Source organism: Cuculus canorus, chromosome 6 (assembly GCF_017976375.1).
Source record: "Cuculus canorus isolate bCucCan1 chromosome 6, bCucCan1.pri, whole genome shotgun sequence".
Classification (NCBI taxonomy): Eukaryota; Metazoa; Chordata; class Aves; order Cuculiformes; family Cuculidae; genus Cuculus; species Cuculus canorus.
Window position 1 is genome coordinate 13081796 of NC_071406.1, and position 21159 is coordinate 13102954.

The 21159-nt window shown below is 39.8% G+C and overlaps 1 protein-coding gene across 7 annotated transcripts in view; it reads left to right on the forward strand.

The window, feature by feature from the left end:
* The window catches only part of CLASP1 (cytoplasmic linker associated protein 1), a 168521-nt gene that overhangs the window by 86535 nt on the left and 60827 nt on the right, over positions 1 to 21159 (forward strand). For 4 of the 7 annotated variants that reach the window (XM_054070776.1, XM_054070777.1, XM_054070780.1 and 1 more), the window contains exons 19-20: positions 8131 to 8238; positions 11526 to 11693. In XM_054070776.1, coding sequence (XP_053926751.1) covers positions 8131 to 8238; positions 11526 to 11693 — 276 coding nt within the window. Of the gene's footprint in view, positions 1 to 508; positions 533 to 8130; positions 8239 to 9792; positions 9820 to 11525; positions 11694 to 17426; positions 17535 to 21159 lie in introns of all 7 variants that reach the window. The other 3 variants (XM_054070775.1, XM_054070779.1, XM_054070778.1) reach the window with 3 other exon arrangements.

Here is a 21159-nt window from a genome sequence, read left to right on the forward strand (position 1 = left end):
ACCGGCTTCAGTGGCAAAAACTGCTTTGAAACAGTCCAATGTAATGAGGAAGAATGGAAGAGGGGGTAAAGCATCTAATAAAGCCTTCTTTGTCCTTAAAGCCAGGATATTGAATGCATTGTTAGCCTAGCTCTTAAAACAGACTGTAGGAAAAAAGCAGCAAATATACCTTAGGTGATACAAACATGGCTGCTCCTGAAGTAGTCTGCATCCTTTTGAGCCAGTAGAGACATTTGTCACCTGCACATTCCTACAAGAGAAATGGTGAGGCAAACAAAGGAAATGGAGTTTGGCCAGTGCTGGTTATTATGGAAGGAAAAACCTGCAACCATGTTCTTCAGATACATTGAGCTTTGTTTTGATGCTCAGTCGACTTTTTTTCATTTCTTTAATGGTGTTATTTTTTTTTTTTATATTTCTGTAGCTAATATATAGTGCCCACCTCTGTTGATGTTACTAATTTTTTCTATTAACCCTTTCCTTGCTCTTTTTTTTAATTTGCCTAAAGATGGTACTACCACTAAAGCCGAGGGTAAGCAGTCTCTTTGTGTAACTGAGGTGTGTCCACAGTCGTACAACCCTACCTGGTCTCTGTTCTCAAAGTGTTATCTGGTTCTCATCCATGTTCACTGGTGACCTGCATGAAATGTTGCATGGTTGTCCTGCTCATTTTGATGCCATGGGGTATTCTTCATTTTCTCTTCAAGCTCCTCCCCACTAATAGGCACTAGTCTACTTTTATGACTTCTGATCACAAAGGTGTATGTGGGTCTCCTTATCATGGCACTGTTTTCATTTGAAGGTGGCCTGTGCGTAGATAAAAACAAAACCAACCCTACCCCCCAAAAAACCAACATGGGGCTTGTGCTTTCTTGCTGCACGATGTGTAAAGGTTTGCTGTGTTTTTCCATCCAAAGCTCAGGTCACAACTGCCAAATGCTTTCGGGAAGAGACTGGGCAGTGAGCGAATTGAATGAGATGATCACATGGCAGAAAAATGAGGACAGTAAACAATGATCTCTAGGGAAGGAATATTTGATCAACCTCTTTAAACATGAGTGCTTTCTTATTGTTGTTAACTGTCTGAGTGAAATGGCTTACATCTAAGACAGTTGGAGGAAAGGCTTTCTTTGCAAGCACACTGAGCCTGCTAGTTTGGGAGTGCTCCCAGTCTGTGTCTCTGGCTTGTTGTCAAAGCTCGTTCTTTATTTTTCTCAAGCAAAAAAGTCACTGGGAAATCACTCTTTCTGAGGCAGACAGGAGTTCAAAACAGGAATGCCTAGTAAGGATATCACACCCCCTAGCAAACTTATTTTATTCAAATGCAAGTCTCTTTTCAAGGGATCTATTACTGTCTCGTGGGACTGTGCTCGTATCCTTGGTGGCTGCTCGTATTTGGTTGTGGTGTTGTCAGAAGTGCTACTGTGCCATTGTGACATGTGTATATTTTCTTCTTTTTCCTTCCTATTGATTTATTATTTAGAGGGAAAGATCTCTACCAGTTTTGGAACTGTCACGTAATATTAGTGTTGAGACATGAGCTGGCTCTGGGTGATGGGCAGGTGTTTGTGCTTTGTGATCTGTCAGTAATATGGAATATGAAGTTGGCCTAAACACCTGTATGTCTAAATCAAAGGCAAATTCGGTGGAAGTTCCAGATTGTTGTAATAATGAGATTTTTTTATTCACCTCTGACCCTTCCTTTTCCTTTTCTTTTTCCCCCGTCTGGTTTTCAAGATTTTCTATTTTTGACCTAACTTTGAGACGTTGAATGTTTAATAATAATTTATGAAATACCCTATGCAGCTCTCAATACTCTCCTAGGCTGTAGTAATATTCATGGAGGCCTGTTCCAACTGCTGTCCTCTGGAATACCTTTATTTTTAGCTTATTAAATACTTTATTGTCATCATGCAAAAGTGTGGTCTTTTTAATTTGAGTAGATTTTTTTTTTTCAGTTTGGCTATGTTGGAATCAGATTGGACTTAGTGGAAATCTGTTATAGAAACCAGCAAGTCACTTGAGGGGAAAGATTGTGAGGTGAATGATCAGGGATGGAGTTTACCATCCCCCTCATATTTTTGCTATAGGATTCTCTTTTCTTGAGGGAGTGAGCGTCAGGGATGATTAGAACAACGTGGCACACTACAGCTGGAGCAGTTGAAGGTTGATTTTAATCACTGTTTGAAATTCATCATCTTATTTTCTTTTCTTGAGGCATTTGAGGGAAAACCAGCCGTTGTTCAGAATTTGCTGTATCTTACAGATGAGGGCTGAGAATGGTCTTCTGCCAGCTCTGATCTTGCAGAGTTTGCCAGGAACTAAAGAGAAGGCAAAACTCTATATTTTTGACATAAATGTGAAAATTAAGGAGGCGAGGGCAGGGGAAGAGAAAAGCATCCCCTTGCTCTGGAAATAGTTGTAAGAGGGACTCTGAACATAAAGCAAGAGTTCTATCCACAACAATGCCCAATGTGTTTGGGGTGTTTTGCAGGTCACCAGTAAGTACTTTAAAAGCAAATCCTTTTGGATTCTTGTGTGGTTCAGCTTGATGATAAATTTGCAGTGTGGTTCCCGTCGTGGTTTTCTTCATCCACCGTGTAAAAGTTCTGCACCTTCCCCTCTAGCAGGAGCCAGCATTGTGCAAACTTGGCAGTTCCCATCTGCTTTGCCCTGAATTCTCAGCGTTTTGTTTTTGAGCCAGACATTTCAAAACAGGAGCAAGATAAAGTGGGTTATGCTGGTGCAAGAATACAAGTAAAGAGCTGAGTATTGGTCCTTTGGTTTTAAGTAGTGTCATTCTGATTGACAAATGCTCTTGAAATGCATTTCCTTATGAAAAGGAGGCTGTACACCGCTTAAGTGTGGGAGGGTCTTCTGCTGCCTCTGTGCTGTGGGGGCTGTGTTTTCATGCACAGCACAATGTCTTGATTGCCCAGACCCTTCACACATGGGTCTCTCTTGAACTTCATTAAGAGCTTTGCAGGCAGAAAGCTTGTACTATCTAAACCTGTATAGTTTTGATCAGGACTTCACAGCCAATGCTATACAGTTGTGCCCTATATCTGATTAAAATGAAACCTCAGAAAAATTTCTGCTTGTTTTATCATGAAACAACTTTTCAAGGAATATTTTAAAAAGGTGCATAGCCCTGACTTTCAGTACAGAACAATGGCTCACAGGGTTTGTGTTACCTGCCTGCCGGTTTTTTTCAATGTGATCACTAAGGCAAGCCCTTCAGATAAGCCTTTCCCAAAAGGAGGAAGCATAAATGCTGCTCTGTCCTGAAACTGGCCAATTTAAAACAAAATCATCAGTCTCCAGAGTCAGGAGCACATTTTTTAATAGTCTTTATTATTCACCAGAAAGGAAATAAAGTCTGTTTTGTTTTTCTTAGGCTCAGAAAGAGTGCTCTGCTCTGTTGGACATCTTGAGCCTTACCAAAGACTTTGGAATAACATATGTTTTAAGAGATCACCATTCATGTTTTCTTTTCTGTTTAAAGGTCTTGCTTGTTGTCAAGGGCAAGCCTTGATTCAAAGTTATGAGTGAACGTGATATCTTGAATGGAAATGTTCAAGTAGGGGTTTTCTTTGTTCTCTTGGTCCATCCCTTTGCAAATGCTGACTTGATTTGCCTGTGCCTGTTAATGTAGGGCAAAATGGTGCCACTATGGTTCCCTCTGCTTTGGAGGGAGTTCCTGTGCAAAACACACAGGCAGTGTATGCTGATGGTTTCCAGTACAGGTCAAGTGATTCTCAGGGGAAATTATGGTGCAGAGCCAGGTCTTATACTGGTATAGTGTTGGACACATGCTAAATATGCATGGAAACCATTCCAGTGGTTTTTGCAAAAAGTTGGCAGATTTATCTGTAAATTGTATCTTTATCTGTATCTTTAATTGGTGTGTGCATGTCTCGAATGTCCACCTGTCATTTAGCGGGGACACAGCTAGGGGTCTCCTAGTGGCTCTTTCAGGAATGTGTTCCTCCAAGCTGGGGAAGAACCCAGTGCTGAGTAACCAAATTGCATTAACGTGATCGGTGGAGAGATCATTACCATCCCAATGCTTCCTTATTGAATTTGTCTGGTTGTAGGTGTCATTATTCACAGCATGGAACTGATTAAACTGATTTAACTCAGTTGTGGAGCTGTTATTTCCCATTTCTAGACTATTTGAAAGCTGTTTTCTTCCATGTAATATTCAGGCTGGGTCTCACAAAGCCTGTATCTATTCTGAGCATGGGCGATGGAGATGCTGTAGTGTCCTCTCAGAGGGGCTCAGAACAATGCTGCTGGATGAAGACTCTTGTAGCACAAAACCATTATCGTAGAGTCTTCCTGTGCTTGTTCCTTTTTTAAAAAACAAAACAAACTTCATAGATCTGTGCATATTTTAGACATTCCAAGGTTGATTCTGATTCATTGGTTGTTGTAAAAACTGGAAATAACCTTAAAAAAATTAAAGCAAAACCCCCTTAAAAAAATCCACAAATGGTCTCTTGACACAGAGCGTTTATATGGAGTCTCAAAATACTTTCTCTACGAGCAGAGATGTCAGATGTCAAATTTATATCAAGGGCTTTTTTTATGGAAATACTTCCACGGTTTTTGGAAACTAGTTGGGGCAGTCTTTATTTGTTCTTTTGCTGTGCTGCTGTTGTCACGATCCACTAATTCTTTTAAGAGGAGGAGGAAAATAATGGTTATGAAATATGAATTACTGCATCTGCAGTTTGAGCTAGATAAACAAACCTACTTGAAAGCAAAGAAGTTTTTGGAGGGGAAGTATTTACTTGAGTTCAACAACAAAAATGTTATCTGAATAACTTAATTTGATACGTTATTTACAGTCTTGGTTGAAATGAAGTTTTCTGTCTGGGGTAGACTGATAGGCATAAAGCCACATATAGTTGAAATCTTTAAAGGAATATATTATAGTAGAGATGTGTATAGATGAACTTATATATATACACACACATATTTTACTTGGTATAGTATATATTAAAAAAAATGAGAATTTCAAGCCAAATATTGATTTGTCTTACATTGCTATAAAGCTAAAAGGTTTTGGGTATCATCAGACCAATTTAAAAATTGTGCATGCGGGTAAAGATGAGTTAACATATGAAACACTGCAGATCTCCCTCTTGTGTTTCAATCTGATACCGATTTGCCTAAAGCAGTTTTGAATTCCAATGGGTCATTTTTTTTTTTTTTAACAGCTAAAACATGTACTTGGATAGGAAAAACTTAGCATCTTAACTTTTTTCTTGAAGAGTAGCTTTGAGTCACTTATTTTGAACCATTTCTATGCAGCAAGTAATTATCTGTATGAAAAACCAAATACATAGTTTTTGAAGTTAAAAAAATATTCAAACCACCTTTGTAAAGTATATTAATAATTTATGCTTCAAGGAATACATATAACTGATACCGGATGGCACTCTTTCCTTGTGCTTGTGTGAAGAATTTGACCTTGACTTTAAGAGACATTTTCCCCTCTCCCCATTTTACTTTATGCCATAGACTTAAAAAAAATGAAGTTCTTCTATGGGAGCTGTTACTGTGCTATCAAAGTATTCGTACAATTCAACATCATATTTGTGTCATGAATTTCTAGTTCCTGCTATTCCTGTTATCATCTGAACAATGCAAGTCTTGTGCAGTGTTAGTTGAAATGCTTGTCAGCCTTTTCAGGAGCATAAGAGAACGAGTATCAGTGTTGGGACTCTGTGGAAGGGCAACTCTTCATCCCACGTTGTTCTCTCTGACACCCATTGGCCAAAATCATTGTGCAAATCTACCAGTCGAAAAGGGAGCAGAATTTTGTTCCTGGGCATTCATTCAGAAACTACTCAAGTTGGTTTATGTCTGTCCACTGACTATTTGGGGTTTTGAAATAGGTTTTAGCTCTGTATTTCTAATCCTGCTGATAATCAAGTTAATTAGTTCTAAGTCTTTGGTTCATTTTTCTTTCTTAAAGCCCCTAGAATTGGTATCATATGCTAACCTTGGTTTCTTTTTGTATAGTATGTTAGGACTTGTGTTTCCTGAGGTGGGAGAGTAATTTATTACATATTGTTCAATGTTCCCCTTCTTAAGTTACCTGCTGATAAAGAAAAACAGAACCAAAAAACCTCCAATGCCCAGGCTTTCTGTTGACCTTCTGTAAAGATGAAGTTAATTCCATTAGTAGTTCCTAAGGCTGGTCAAGTTTACCTTCTTGTCTTAGCTTGTACCCCTGCTGCCTCCAGTGATGTTTTCCTGATGCGGGGAATGAAAGGAAGCCTTGAGGCTTCCAACAAGAGTGTGGTCCTGCTTCCTCCCCCATGCACGTCTTCTTTGAAGCTTGCAGTGGGGTTTGGGGTATGCACCTTGTGACAGGTCCCATGGTGATTCTGCTCCTCTGTGTGTAGCTGTGTGTCTGCCAGGCTTGCAAGCAATCGGAAAGGGCCTGGAGAGAGCTGCAGAACTGTCTCTGGCTATGTGACACGCTGACTTTTTGGTAAGGGGCAAGTAATATCCTAGGGTGGAAGAGATCTGGGGCTAAGAAGAGCTTAGCAACCAGATTCATGATCTTGGACCCACATGGATGTGGGCAGAGCTTGTTTAATGGAGGCAGTGGTTAAAGTGTTCCATGTTTTCCTAGGTTTGTGGTAATTATTTCTTCTGTGTCACTTTTACAAATAATTGTTTGAGCATAGAAACCTCTGTCTCGCCCACTGAGCTGTTTTAAAATGAGGTGTTGGGGAAGAGGTGTGAAGTTCAGCTGTCTTCTAGGCTTTTTCCTGGGAAACAAGGCTAGGCTTTCTTCTCAAAGCTGAGCATCTCCTTGTCACTTTGTCTGTAAGAAGCTTGCAGGCCACGTTATGAATATTTTGAGAGATCAGTGAAGAACAGTCCTCTCAGTCCGTTCAGCTTGGTTCGCTTACCATCGTCTTGTCCTGCGTGAGTGCCTTATGAGAAGGGATTTTTTTGTGTGGGAAGTATGTATGTCCCTGTCCATATTTCTCTATATGCTTAGGGTGGAGACAAAGAATAGGAGATGAATATCTGTAACTAGTGGGTGCAGTTGCCTAAGCTCTTCTTTTCCATGTTGTGGTTTTTTTCCTTTTATTATTATGCCTGAAACTTGAAGTCATCCTCTGAATGCAGGCTAGCACTGGCATTAGGCCTGAGAAACAGCTTCAGAGTTGGCCGAGAACCGAGTTGTTGAAAAGTGCTGATGGAGGCTTTCTTTGTGTTGCTCTTAATTATCATTTCTTTCCCATTAACTAGAGACAGATAATTGAAGCTTAGCACTGGAAAGAACATTCTGTAGGAAACCGCCCTGCCCTGGAAGGGGATGAACTGATGACCCTGTAAGCTTTTTCTAGCTCAAATTTCTGTGGCTTTTTCACGAGGAAAGGACAGAAGAAGGACCAAGAACACTTTTTATCCATTCTCTGCTTAAATAAAGAGCTGACACACAGAATAATTTTTCCACAACGTTGATTGTGTTAAATGGGACTCTCCATTACAAGTAAAGTTACACTGATCTTGGGATAAATATGAGGGATCTGTAAACAGCAGGGAAAATTCAGTGAGCCTGAAATAAAAGCATAGTAAGGCTGTGTTGACAGACTCTCGCAGGAGTGCATGCCAGCCTGCGCACGTAGAGCAGGATATAAAGCACTGAACTGCTAATTGGAAATCCCAGTGATGGAATTTCTGGGGGCATCTGTCACGCCAGTCTCTGGAAGGGTGATCATCTTGTCAGAAAGTAATAATTGGATATAGGAAGAGGCATTTAGGAAGCTGAAGTTTTTGTTGTAAATCCTTTGTAAAGAAGCTACTATAGAACAGAAGCAAAAGCTGTAGAGAGGTAATATTTTTTAATTAAACCGACTGATAGTGTTACAGAAAGTGAAGAATTTTTCAGCCTCGTGGATCTTGACTGTATTTCTGCTTCCTTCCCTGTGTCTCAGCCAGTCTAATGAAAGATGTTGCCTCTCCCTGTAGAGTTTTTCTTTTGTACCCTGGTTAATTGTGTGTATAGCAGCCCTGCAAGCATAGGACAAGCATGTTAGAGGCTGCTGCTTTTGGAAGAAACCTATTAACAGTCTGCTTGTCTTTGCATTCCTCCAGGTCGGATTCGTACAAGGAGACAGAGCTCTGGCAGTGCCACAAGTGTTACCTCGATGCCTGCTGATACCCGAGGCCGCAGCCGGGCTAAAGTGGTTTCCCAGTCCCAGCGTAAGAAGTGTTTCATTTTGGGGGAGGAGAACAAATAGCTAGTAATACATTTCTCTTGAATTGTGGTAGCATCAGCAGAGGGTTTGGCTCACTTCTGCCAAATAACATTTGGACCTGTAGTAAAATGAGTCCCTATTCAGCCACCGTGTGCTGAATATATTGAATTAACAAATATGGTCCCAAATCTGAGAGCTTCCTTGCTGCTTTTTTTTAACCAGTTGCACAGCAGAGTTTCATGTTGCTGGGATGCGTAGGACTGAGCTTGTATTGGGTCCCTCTGAGACACCCTCTGTGTCTGTAGCTGACTGGGTTCTTGCCGCTGCCAAGCTTCTTCTGCTTATGTGACTGTACTTCTGTATGTGTAACACGTGAGCTGTCGAAGTTAATGTGATTCGGTATCAATTAAAAATAGGACATTATCTATTTTGTGTAGATATGGGGAAAAGAGTTCTGCTCTTTGATTCACATGACACATCTGCACTCTTTAGCTACCGGACAAGGCATAGTTTTCCTCTAGGAGCCGAGCCACACGTGCGGTGCTGTTGCGTATTTGTCATGTGTATCTAAGGAGAATTTTGTCACTTGAACTTTAAAAGGAGTTGGGGGGAGAGAGAAAACTTTCACTTGTACTTTGAGGACCTTCAAGCCTGTGGGTAAGAGGAGATGGGGTTTGTGGAAAGATATGTTTGTTCTGAGGACTTGTCTTGCTTTGCGCCCTTATTTAAAGCTCTTCTCTGTTCATGCTCTCATTGCTTTGCTCTGTCATGTTGGAGGGATGGGGAAGCAGTTTATAGCATTGTGTTAGGCTGGGAGAGCTGAAGAGAGAAGTAGTATATTCAGGATGAGGCAAAATAGAAGTCTTTCCATTGAAGTCATGAAGGAATTTGGGCTTTGGAATGCTAATCTAAATTGATTTCTTCATTTTTGAACATAAAAATGATCCAAAGCCAGAAATGACCTTTTTTTCCTAAACTTAGTTTGGTGTAAGAAGATCAGACCAGATGAGACAAGTCTCAGAAGTGTTTAAAGAATAGTTGAGTATCCAAAGATTTCAAAGATTATGGGCTTATTTTTTTTATGGAATGTCTTATGAAGCATAATGATGGTCACATCTGAACCTGTTCTCTTGGTATAGTTTGCTGAATCCTGATTCCAGCCTAGCCCAACCAGATGTGATCCTTATCCTTAAGCTGAATATTGCATGAAATAACTTATGAATTTGAACATAATACAGTCACAGGATCAAATTCTCCATGCCCACACAGTGGATAATCCTGTTGTAATTTTGCAGACTGGGCTGGGGTGTGACTTAGAGGAGAACTTGGGTGTCAGTGTGTTGGTTGATATTTAGCTAGGCAGCTGATCAGCCGTGGGAAATGGTTAGTTGCATCTGCACGTTAAGTCACTGCATTATGCAGAGGCTTTAGGAGTGACATGTTTGTGAATAAATCTGCCTGCATTGTGTATAGCATAAACCGCATGCTGAACACTGTATTGTCTTGCTGTCTTTTAATTCACTTTTTGCCTGTCCTTTGGTCTGCCCTCATAATGAAGGATCCAGATCAGCTAATCCTGCTGGTGGTAAGAAACGTTTTCCCTTTCTTGTTTTCTCATGTTGCTTCCTTCACATTTTTTAACTGCTAAAGCTTCCCTTGCTCTCTGCTAACTGTGAGACTTAAAAAGCATTCTCTTAAAGTCATAAATCCAAATGTGTACAGGAAATGATTTTGCTTTCTCATAGTAATCAAACATGGTAAGCCTGTATTCTGCGTATTGAAGCTGGCTCATTGCTGCAGTGTAAACCTCAGGTGCTAAATTCTTCTTCCAGTTCGGTGCAACCCTGCTGACATCAGTGAGATTGCAGCAGTGTCACTGAGAGGAGTATCTATCTGCCTTAGGGTGTGGATGCTGTGTGTGAGTCTGGCATCTCTCACGAATGTTCTCTCTTATTTTGAGAGGGAGCCAGCACCACAAACGGTATTGGAGTTTGTGATTTAATTGCTTTGACTTTGTCTAAGAAAGTAGAGGGGCAAGTAAGTTAAAATAATACATGTGTTATGGTATTGTCCATCAGATTAATAGAATTGCATACAGTCTTAAAATTAAGGCAGAAGAACGCCTGTCATAATAGTATCTGAAACTGAAATTTCTGTGAGATGAGTGGGTACTTTTTTGAAAGAAAACTACCTGAATATTGGTTCAGGGTGTGAGCTTGCCTGATTATGTTCTTGCAATCTTTTTAAATATACTTTTCCTGCGTAGTTTAGCAAACAACTTGAATGTTAGGAATGGCAATGTTGGCAGCAAATTTTCAGTGACTATTACATATCTGAAGAAGCAAAAGTCTTGAAGAGTCTTGAATCTATTACTCCCATGGTTCTTTGTGATTACCTTTAAGCTTGCCTTACTTAATTTTCAAACAACGTACCAAATGAAGATCCACAGCAAAAAAAATTCCTGCAGTTGGAATGTAAGCATATCAATAGAACTTGATTAGTAGACTGTGATTAAATAGAACTCGATTAGCAGACACCATGCTTAGAAGAAATGTCAACTTGCCATGGACTATTCAAACAAACAATGAAAAATAAACCAGACCAACTACTCTTACTCAGTTTGCTAAAATTTTTTTCCAGCTGAAAACCAGATAGCTTAGATTTAACCAGTGAGACCTAAGTACACCAACATGTGACAGGCTCGCTTGGTTTACCCTTTGTTGTGTTGACCTGCTGCTGTTGAGATATGTTTTTCCCCTGCTGAGGTATTTTTTTCCTGTGGATTTTCTTCACTGAATTATTGCAGGAAAGTAATGTCACCACTGCGGTGTAGTGTGGAGATACCTAAGCTACTTTGCAACAGGTTTGGTGTGCCAGAAGCCAGCTTGCTGTAGCACAGCAGTCCACGCAGGCTAATTTGTGTTGCTTTGCAAGGAAGTGAAGCAGCCTGTGAATTCCATGCTTGGTGCAGCAAGGCTGCTCCTGGCACCTCCCCAAGCTTGTGTAAAGCCAGCTGGGGGTACTCACACACTGCGGTGTCTGCTTTAGTCTTGATCCCAGCTGAGCAGTGTGGTTCATATAGGCAGGGGCTGCTCATGTGCCAGTGTGTATTGTCCTTAAACTCTGCTCAGTTCTCTTCAAAAGCCCTTTACTTTTGAGTGATTTGGATCAAATTCTTAGATAGAGCTGATAGTATTCCAGTTTTGCTGTCAGAGTATTAAAAATCTTGAGGGTTTTTAATTGTTTTTTTTTTTTGGTTTTTGTTTTTTTTTTTTTCCGTTTCTCTTCTAGCTGGTAGCCGGTCTAGTTCTCCTGGTAAGCTGTTAGGAAGCGCCTATGGTGGCCTGAGCGGTGGAGCATCCAGAGTCCAGCCAATGCCATCATCTTCAGAGAAGCGCAGCAAGATCCCTCGAAGCCAGGGATGCAGTCGAGAGACGAGTCCCAACAGAATAGGACTAGGTAAGAATAATCACTGCAGTGACATGCTGCCCAGCGTGCTCAAAAGAGGAGCCACCCTGTTGATTAGGAAACTGTTTACATGTTGCTGTTACTCTAATGAGCTTTTCAGCTGGCAGGTTAACGTGATTGTGGTTTGTAGGAGAGAAATTTTAATTTTTCAGGTTGAGCTATATTTTCAAAGTACGCCTAAAGGTGTCATGAGATGCCTTCTGTTTGAAATTCAATATGAGCGATGTTATTAGATCAGGCAGCAAAAAAGTTGTCGTGAATAACCATCACAGCAAAAATACCTCATTTATCATCAGCAGCTTAGTCCTGAATTGAGTTGAACAATCTTTACACTCAGTTGGAATCAAGAACAAAGAGCACCTTCTTGGATGATTTTAGCAATTTTGTAGCTTAAATGGTTTGCTTGTCTCATCTTCAATATCTTGGAGCCACTTTCTTAGGTGATGTTTCACACTTATGCTTTAATTACTGTACTTCCACTATTGTTGTCTCGATGACTGTTGTATAAATATTGTATAATAGTTTTTATTTTCAAATTTATCAGCAGACTCATTTTTTTAAGTCAGGTGAGTAAGCATCATTATATATAAACTTCTGTGTATCTGAACTGAGCTGGACAGGTATTCAGTGTGTTCTATCTGAAAGAGCAAATATTTTCTTTTTTGAAATGGAAATTATTTCAGAAGTTTGAAGCTTATGTAGAGGAAGAACACTAAATAGTACTTTCGCTAGATTATTTTATATCTCTAAAAGGTTTACTAGTAGGTTGAAATTGATTGAAATATCCATGTTGTCAATTAAATACTAGCTATTGCTTTAGTAGTCATATTTTAAATTCAAGCTAACTTTCTTTTTAGAGTATGTTCTTAATTGAGAAGTATCTTATTCATTTTTCAAGTGTATTGGAATGAATTTAAAGCACCTGAGTGCATATGCTGTTATGGTTTATAAAAATACTGAATGTTTATTGTGATTATTTTTCCAAATTCAGTGTTCCTATCATGTCAGATCTAATTTATGGCTTCTGTATGAATACATTGTGCTTTTGGGTTCATTGCTCTTAAATGTGAAGTGCCTCCCAAATATTAGAGGCAGTTGTTCTGCTATCATTGTGCAGAAGGATATTGTTTTTAGGAGGAAACAAAGAATGATGGATAGTATCATCACAATTGCTTAAGCTGATGATCGCATTTGTGTGGTCTGATTTTAAACACTCGTGAGCATCGGAAGGGAAATTGCCAGGTGTAAAATCCTCACTCTTGGGTTGCCTGCTTTCAGGTATATTATGGAAGCCTTGAATTCTTTTGAAAGTCTAATTTGTTACCTTGCTGCTCTGATGTGCTCCCTGTGAACACAGTCAGTGCTTGTTCTTTGGGAGTGGGAGAGAGCTCTGACAGATCCATCGGATGTGTGGCTTCTACCCGTGCTCCCAGTTGGTGGCCACAGTCTACTCTTTGAGGCTGTTATGGGAGCAGGAGAGTCTGATACTTGTGCCTTTAGCACTCAGTTGGATCTTGAAAATGTTAATATTGGCTTGGATGGAGATAGTACTTGAGCTGCCATCTTTATAGCATTATTGCTTTGTATTTATTACTTTGTAGCGAACAGTTTTTATGCTTTCTCATTGTGTTGCTTCAGTCCCTATCTTTCCTTGACTTTTTTTTTGTTTGTTCATTTCATTAAATAGACTCCCACTCACCTTGGCCCCGAGTATGTGAATAGACTTGTTCAGAGTCTATCAGGAGAGTGCTTGAGCATACATAATACATCAAATGTAGAAGCAATACTTTAGGCTTTGTGGGATTATTTATATATTTGATTCACATGTGTTCATCCCGTGGGCTAAAACACCTCTTAAGTATGTGGTCGCATTGCAGTGCAGTGGGTGTGGAACCATTGTGCAGATCAGGCTGGTAGAACTGGGTGATTCCTGAAGCCTGTTCTTCACTGACTTGTGTAGTTTTTGCAGAGGTGGCTCAGAGTTGCAGCCAGACCAGTGCTGTATGGGTCCTTGCATGCAGTAGGGCTTTACCCAGGAACCATCTGCTGGAGTTTTTCAGGCCCTTCTGGGGCAGTGGCAAGCTAGTAGAGCCTCTGCATTTGGATGCCTGGTAACATCGGTAGCTTGCTGCTAGCTTAGATTTCCGTAATGACCACAAGTATCCATGAAGTATGCTCTTTCTGCATGCTGGAAACATTGAAGGGGTATGTTATTTCTCAAGAGGCAGCATGAGGCACATCTGGCATGCTGAGGTTATCTCTCTGGAGCTGCTTTGTGGCCCTTGGTGGTTTTAAGCTTGCCTTTGCTGCCTGCTCAGTGGTGATACCCTGTTGGGGAAGGAAAAGTATAGTCCAGTTAATATCAAGCTTTTCTTTGAGCCCTTTGAAGGAAACATCAAAAAAGGTGATGTCCATTTCCCGTGGAATGAAAGTTTATCTGCTTGACACTAATCCTGTGGGACGCTCAGGAGATGGTGTAGGTCTGAAAGGGGTGATTCAAGATTATCGTTCTCCAGAAACTGCAAAAGCCACAGCTGGTCATTTCATTTCATGCAGCAGTGGTTGTTCCGTTGGGGTTATGCTGTATGTTTATTGGAAAGCTGAAGGCAGTTCCTGACTTGCCTCTACTGGGTGTACCCAACTGCAGGAGCTTTACTTTGGCTGTTACAGTAGTGTTTACAGGCTCTTTAAAATGCTTGTATTGCTGTGAAAAGAAACTTCTGCTGATTTTTAGTCTCCTTAAGCATTATTAAAAATCACACCCTAATGAGATACAGGTTTCTTCCAAGTGGCAGATTGGTTAACGGGGGCTCTATTGAGTTCTGCTGTTGGTATTTACATCTATTGGGTTCCACTGGTGTAAGACAGCACAATATTGTGTTTTAATAATTATGTGAACCACATCCAACTGCTCTGCTTTTCAAGATGAAATTGGTAAAAGTTAGATGTATAGGACACATCTGGGAAGTTGGGACTTTACTGAAAGCAACCCACTTTGGTGCTGTCCTGGGCTCTCAATTCAGAGCTGGCTGCAGGCACGCTCTCTGCTTCCATCCTGCCTACTCCTTTTAATCAGTTCACTTAATTTCTGTCTGACTTTCAGGGGTTAGGAATTCCGAAATTTAAACTAATGTCTCTCTTCTCTGCCTTTGCTGCCTGCACTGCAAAGGCAGGCTGGGACTGTATGAGAGACTTGTCTGACTGACAACACTGCTGCCCCTTACTGCTGGCAGTGCCCAAAGAAAGTGCTCTGAACAGCTGATATCCAATCTTCTCTACACAGCGCAGCAGTAAAAATGTGGGGCAGGTGCCTGGGAGTCCACAACAGACATATCATTCATTTTTTTCCAATTCATTCTTTTTCCCCTGCTTTTGTATTTGTATCCAGTAACATGCAGATCTTTTGTTTGACTGTTACTCATGACGTACCTAGTGTTTGGTTTTGGGTGCCCTGTTTGTGCAGTCAGTATTGTGCTTCATCTGCAGCATTACCCTACAAGTCTGTTCTCATGCAATTAAAGTGCATTTTCTTCGTACTTCATGCAGCTGCTGTTAGCTGTTATGGAAGGAGGATGTATTGTGTGCATCCATTAAACTATTTTGGTTAATCGTTCACACCTCTCCCTCTCTAAAGAGCTTTACTAGTTTTAGCAGGGTTTTGTTATAGAAAAGATTGACTGATCTTCTCTGCTTACGAGAAAAAAAATTCTTGTGCAAACCAGATGCGAAGGCTGCCATTATTTACATATAAGCATGAGACCCAAGAATGAGAAGTTTGCTTCTAGAGTGTCCTCAATTTCAAGCAAGTATTGCTGTGGAAGACTTGAGTGTTACTTTCACCTGTAGTTCACCTGTCATCTGAGGTGGGCTTTTTGTACTCATGGACCCTAATTTCATTCAGTTCATATTATGTGGTCAGTCCTATTTACTATAAGACCATGTAACTCGGAAGTTGTAGACATTATAGTGATCAACTTGCTCAGTAGCTCATCTTGTGTTGTCTGACATCAAAATTCAACCATTGGAACCATTAATTCATCTGAGATGTATCAGCTGGGTTTTGCAAAACTGGGAAGGATATGGCAAACCAAGAATCTGGCAGTAGCCTATTTGAATCGTAAAGCCTAAATATGAAGGTTTCTATTTTGTTCTGTACTGGTTTCCTCAATACTAATAGATCCAGGGTCTGTGAGCCCACTGAAACACTGTAGGGGAACTTCATTAGCCCGAGTCTAGGTATTTAGGTTCTGTAAACAAACCAATAGAGCTTTAGAAGTATATATATTTTCTGAATTGTGCACATGGCACTACTTTTATAAATATGAGGATAGTGTTAAAGTATTAGTATAAAGCAGGTTCATGTTGTATGTATGTGCCTCTGCTCCATTGTCATCAAAGCTGCTAGATTAGACTTTGCTCCATGCATCAGAAAATTCCTTAAAGGCTTTTCCTGAACACTTAAAATATGCTACTGCATTTTCAGAACAGCAGAAGAAATCCCTCTTTAGTCATTAAATTCCTCAAGGTAAACTCATAACAATTAACTGGTATTCTTTTACCTAAGAAAACATTGTGTTATCTACTGGGCATAAAGGTGCAAACATCTTTTGTGTCAAAGTGACACAGAATGTGCAGAGGAACAATACAGTTTTAAATACCTAAAATGCTCATTGTATAAAATCATAAAATTAAAATCCTTGATGTTGAGAGACCTTCTAAGGGCCTAGCTCTGTTTTTCCTACTTGGGCAAAACTTTAGCTAAGGGCAGTGGGATTGGTTTTTACTACGATAACAGCTTAATCATCTATCTTCTGCTTTGCATTTGGCCAGACGAAGAGTGAGCATATGAGGAGTTCCCATGATACAGCTGCCAGGCAGGAGCCTTATTAGGCTGTGGGAGATCGAACATTTGATAGGTGCCAGACCAAAGATGAGAGTCTTCTTGATGTAGGGCTTTGTCAAAGTAAAGAATATAGTTTAAAGCTCCCCTTAAGTGCACATATGTCTCAGTCTGTGTGCATATAAAAGCATAAAAATAAGGTTTTAGTAATGTTTGAGCGGCAGAAGTTAAATAACTTCTGTGAAAGATCTGAACCCGCTGCCGTCTTAAAATTCAAACAACTTTTTAACCCGTCTTTCAGGAATTCAGGGTCTAAATGCTTTTTCCCAGTATCTTTCGTTAGAGAAAAAAACCCTCTGCAAGTCTGTACAACACACTTTTTATCCTTAGGATAATTGTTCATTGCAAAACTATCCTTGTGAGAAACAAATTTATGTAAAATTGAATATTGGTATTGTGACTACTTTTAAAAATTTTGACCTGGTTAAAAACATTACTGTGTTGTTCCAGCAGGGTGTTATCTTGTAATTAAGGAAAAAATATTCCAGAAGGTTTTCTTTTAGCTTCATCTGCTTTGCGTGTTTGGTAACAGTAGAGCTCCCTTAAATGATTAAAGATTCCTGCTCTACTTGAATAACAAAACTTGAATTGCTTAAGGAAAAAGCAGACTGTCAACCAGACATTGAATGCTGCTGAAACTTCACATTGCAAACACAGCTCAGCATGTAAGGTAGTTGGTTTGTGAAGAGCCTGAACGGGCTGCTGCAAATTATAATTACTAATGTACTAATTACCGTAACTAACAGAAATGTGACTTGACTTTGAGCTTTCTGTCCTCATTAAACTTGTTCACCTTCTCTGAAACTCTCCATGCTGCATGCTAGCACGGAGCAGTCGTATCCCCCGACCCAGCATGAGTCAGGGGTGCAGCCGTGATACCAGCCGTGAGAGCAGTCGAGATACAAGCCCTGCTCGGGGCTTTCCTCCACTTGGTGAGTACATGTAGGCATTGGAGCTTTAAGGGTCAATTTTTTCCTCCTTTTCCCTTGTTCTGGTTGCCCTTTCAAGGCACTGCCAGGTGGAATGAGCTTGTTTCCCGTCCTCTATTAGATTCCTGACACACTCCCTATTTTCAACCCTGTTTCCTTTCTATTTTCTTCTGCATGCTTCAATTCTGGTTCTCAGCACTTCACTGTTAGCAGGAAAATATCTTAGGTTTTGAAGTTTTGTAATGTTTAGTTTCATTAAACCAGCTTATATGGGGCTGCTGTGCTTCACTTTACGGCGCTGATGGAAATACACAGGAGAGCAAGCTACTATTTTCTAGGTCACGGTGAAGTAGTCGGTAGTATCGTGGACTGTTGAGTGACTCTAATTATTCATGATCTGATTTTCTTACAGCTGGGTACTGTAACAGTATGTAATTTCTTTACTAAATTCTCCAATAGAGATAGAAGCTCTTTTTTGTAGAGTGTCAATCACGAGTTAACAATTTGCACATGCCGTTTCGTAGGAGACTTTTTCAAGCAGCCTAAAATGATGGAGGTTTTAAGAGATTTTCATTAACGTGCACCTTAAGTGTACAGGAAAAATGGAAGATATCATTACACTCACAATAAGCAGGAGTTTTTCTGCACAGTGATGGAAACGTTTAATGTTTCTTGTCAGACACCGTAGCATATATTCAACCAAATACATTACTTGTATGAAAGAACCGTTTGTCATCTCAGACATAATGAAATATAGTTATCTCCAGACCCTCCTCATTTATGTATTGATTTCTTAGCTGTGCATGTGGTATTAAAAGTGAGAAAGAAGCTCTTAAAATTTCATCAAGGCTGAAGAATGGTATTACGGGATCTTTCGCACATAGTGACAAAATAAAGGTATATGATGTAGTGTGTAAGTGCTTAATTCTGCAACTTTAATCCAATAGTGAGAAAAAGTTATGAAAAATAGAGAAGGGCAAAATTTTCCTATTTGGTTCTCATACTTGATTAATATACTGTACTTTAGTCTTTTAAGCTTAGATGGATGATATCATTATTGATTTGGCCATCAGTGCAGAGGCTGGTTGTCTTCATTGGCAAAAATTCTATTGATTTCAGTGGTGCAGAGTGGAATCTTCAGTTTAATACTAGAGAGGCTTGGGGCTTCAAAACTTCATTGTTTTGAGCTATAAAATAATCTATTTCCATTATATGTAGTATCTCAATTTTTGGTGAAAAATAAGGAGTTCAACTTAGAGTTCAGAACTCAGTTTATAGCTCTTTAGGGTTTATTTAAGATAAATAGATTAACTTTTTATGGATTAAACGAAGCCATGAAGAGATACACAATTGTAGCTCATTTTTATAGTTACCTGCCTAGCTTCAATTTTGGATGAAGCTTTTTTTCTCCAGCCAAAGTGTTTAAGCAGGCTGGATGTTGGGTTTAATTTGTCAGTGTTCTATGTCATTGTGCTTGCTTTGTTTATTGAAGTGAAAATACAGGAATTGAAATACTGTCTTTAGCCATTGTTCTGAAAAATAAATGCAGTGTTACCAGGATCGCTGTTGGTGTGAATTTTGCACACCAACCCCACTGAGTGTAACTCCTACACTGACTGTAAAATTTCAGTTGCAGATGTCTGTTACACTGGTTGTAACGAACTTTACTGTGGGGAGATGCTAATTTCATTTTAGCTCATGATATTTAATTAGAAGATTGCATTTCTAGAAATACATTGCTATTGAAAATCATGAAGCAAAGGTGGAGAGGAAGTATCAATGTAATAGTAACCCAATACAGTTGACATTTTTTCTTGTGTTTTCATTGAAATGTTTTAAGCTCAGACATGTTCATGAACTTGTTAAGTATGTAATTAATCTGAAAGAAATTGGTATATGTCAGTTTAAGACACAACTGTATGGCTCTGCAGTATTTCTAACACCCAGTTAATCTAAGCAGTAATACTAAGATAATATAATCCTACTATGCATGGTCTATTTTTGCTCATAAAGATTAACTTGTATATTAGTGAATTATATTTAAGCCAGCTATATGCAAGCTGATTCTTGGGTTTAATAGTGTTATAGTCAATGTCGATACTGACATCCTGACCTTGCAAATTGCTCTGCTTCGTTTTGGGGCTGCTGTGCAGGAATGCATGTCTGTGCACCAAATCTCTTGCTTCCTAAGTTAGGGAACACCAGTGAAGAGTCACTCTACATTCAGCCTCCTTGCAGACATGTGAGATTTTTTTTTTTTAAATTGTTATTCCTCTTTCTTCACGGGCCTTGATCTTGCAGTGACGTCCATAGGGGCACAGCAGATAGCTCCAGAGAAAGCATTTGTGAGCTCAGAATCTTAATTTTGTGTTTCAACCCATAATCTTGCACTGAACCTGCAAATGTTTCATGAGTTACCTATGGTGTCAGTGGGATTTCTTGAATAAATGCATGAGTTTTCCTTAGTTAAAGACAGCATTGCTTATTCTGTACAGCTTTTAGTCAAACTCTCACAGCTGGGGGGAAAAAGCCTTAAATTTTATTTTTCTCATTTTGATGATTTCTGCTTTATAATTATAGTATTTGTATTTATGAATGCTTTGCCTGAAACAGGAGACTTATAACTTTGCTACTGCACATGTATGTACGTAATTAACAAAACCTATTTGTATTAGAAGGCGATTCTGCTTGGTTTTTTCAGCTTCTTGGCTGTACTAGTAACGATGTTAAAGCAGCAAGGCCTTCAGTGAGTCTATGATGCTCAAATAAGCAATCACTTTCTTGGGTCAGTTGCTTTGAGCTAGACACAGGAAAGCCTCTTTAGAAAACTATATTTCTGTAATTTGGAAATGGCTGGACGAGCTTTCCATTTGCTTTTATAAAGAACCCACCTTTATGTTGAATCCGAGAACTGACAAACTCTCCAAAGGCATTTTGTGATTCATGTGCTGCTGACAACTGGAAATTGAAGTGGGAGCTGTATTTGGCTTCAGCTTTTCTGCTACTGTGTGCTCCGTTGCTATTAACAGTTTGTATACATGTGGTGTAATTCTAGGTAGGTGTGTGGTATACGTATTCAGATTATCTGTGTATGTATGCACTCAAATTCAAGAAACATGTATGCGAAATTGTTAAAAGCAAGAGACTTCTGGTTGTAGCAAGAGTTACGATGTGTGTACATGCGTTTACCTGGAAAAAAGACAACCCAAAGACCTATATATGTTGGCTGGCTGACCTCCCTGTATGACTCTTTCTACTTCTGTGGTTACTCATTCTCTTTGTTAATGTTTTTTTTATGCATAGGCTAGAATGTTGTGGAAAAACACCTGCAAGCTCAATTCCTAACCATTCATCATGGCTTCACTTTGGGGTTTAGATCAAACACATCTAAATCCTGCTCTGTGGTTAATGTGCTCCACGTTCTCGTGATCGCTGTCTTCCAGATCTGTGGGTCTGGAACGTGACTGATGTGCACTGGGTTTTTTTCTGAACTGCACCGGGTTTGGGACTGTTACAGATGAGTTTTGTCACGCATCGTGTTTATGGTCATGGGGGAAAGGGAGGAAGCTACAGACGGAGGTGTCGCTGTGGCGCTTGCACTGTATCTGTTATGCATTCATATACAGCG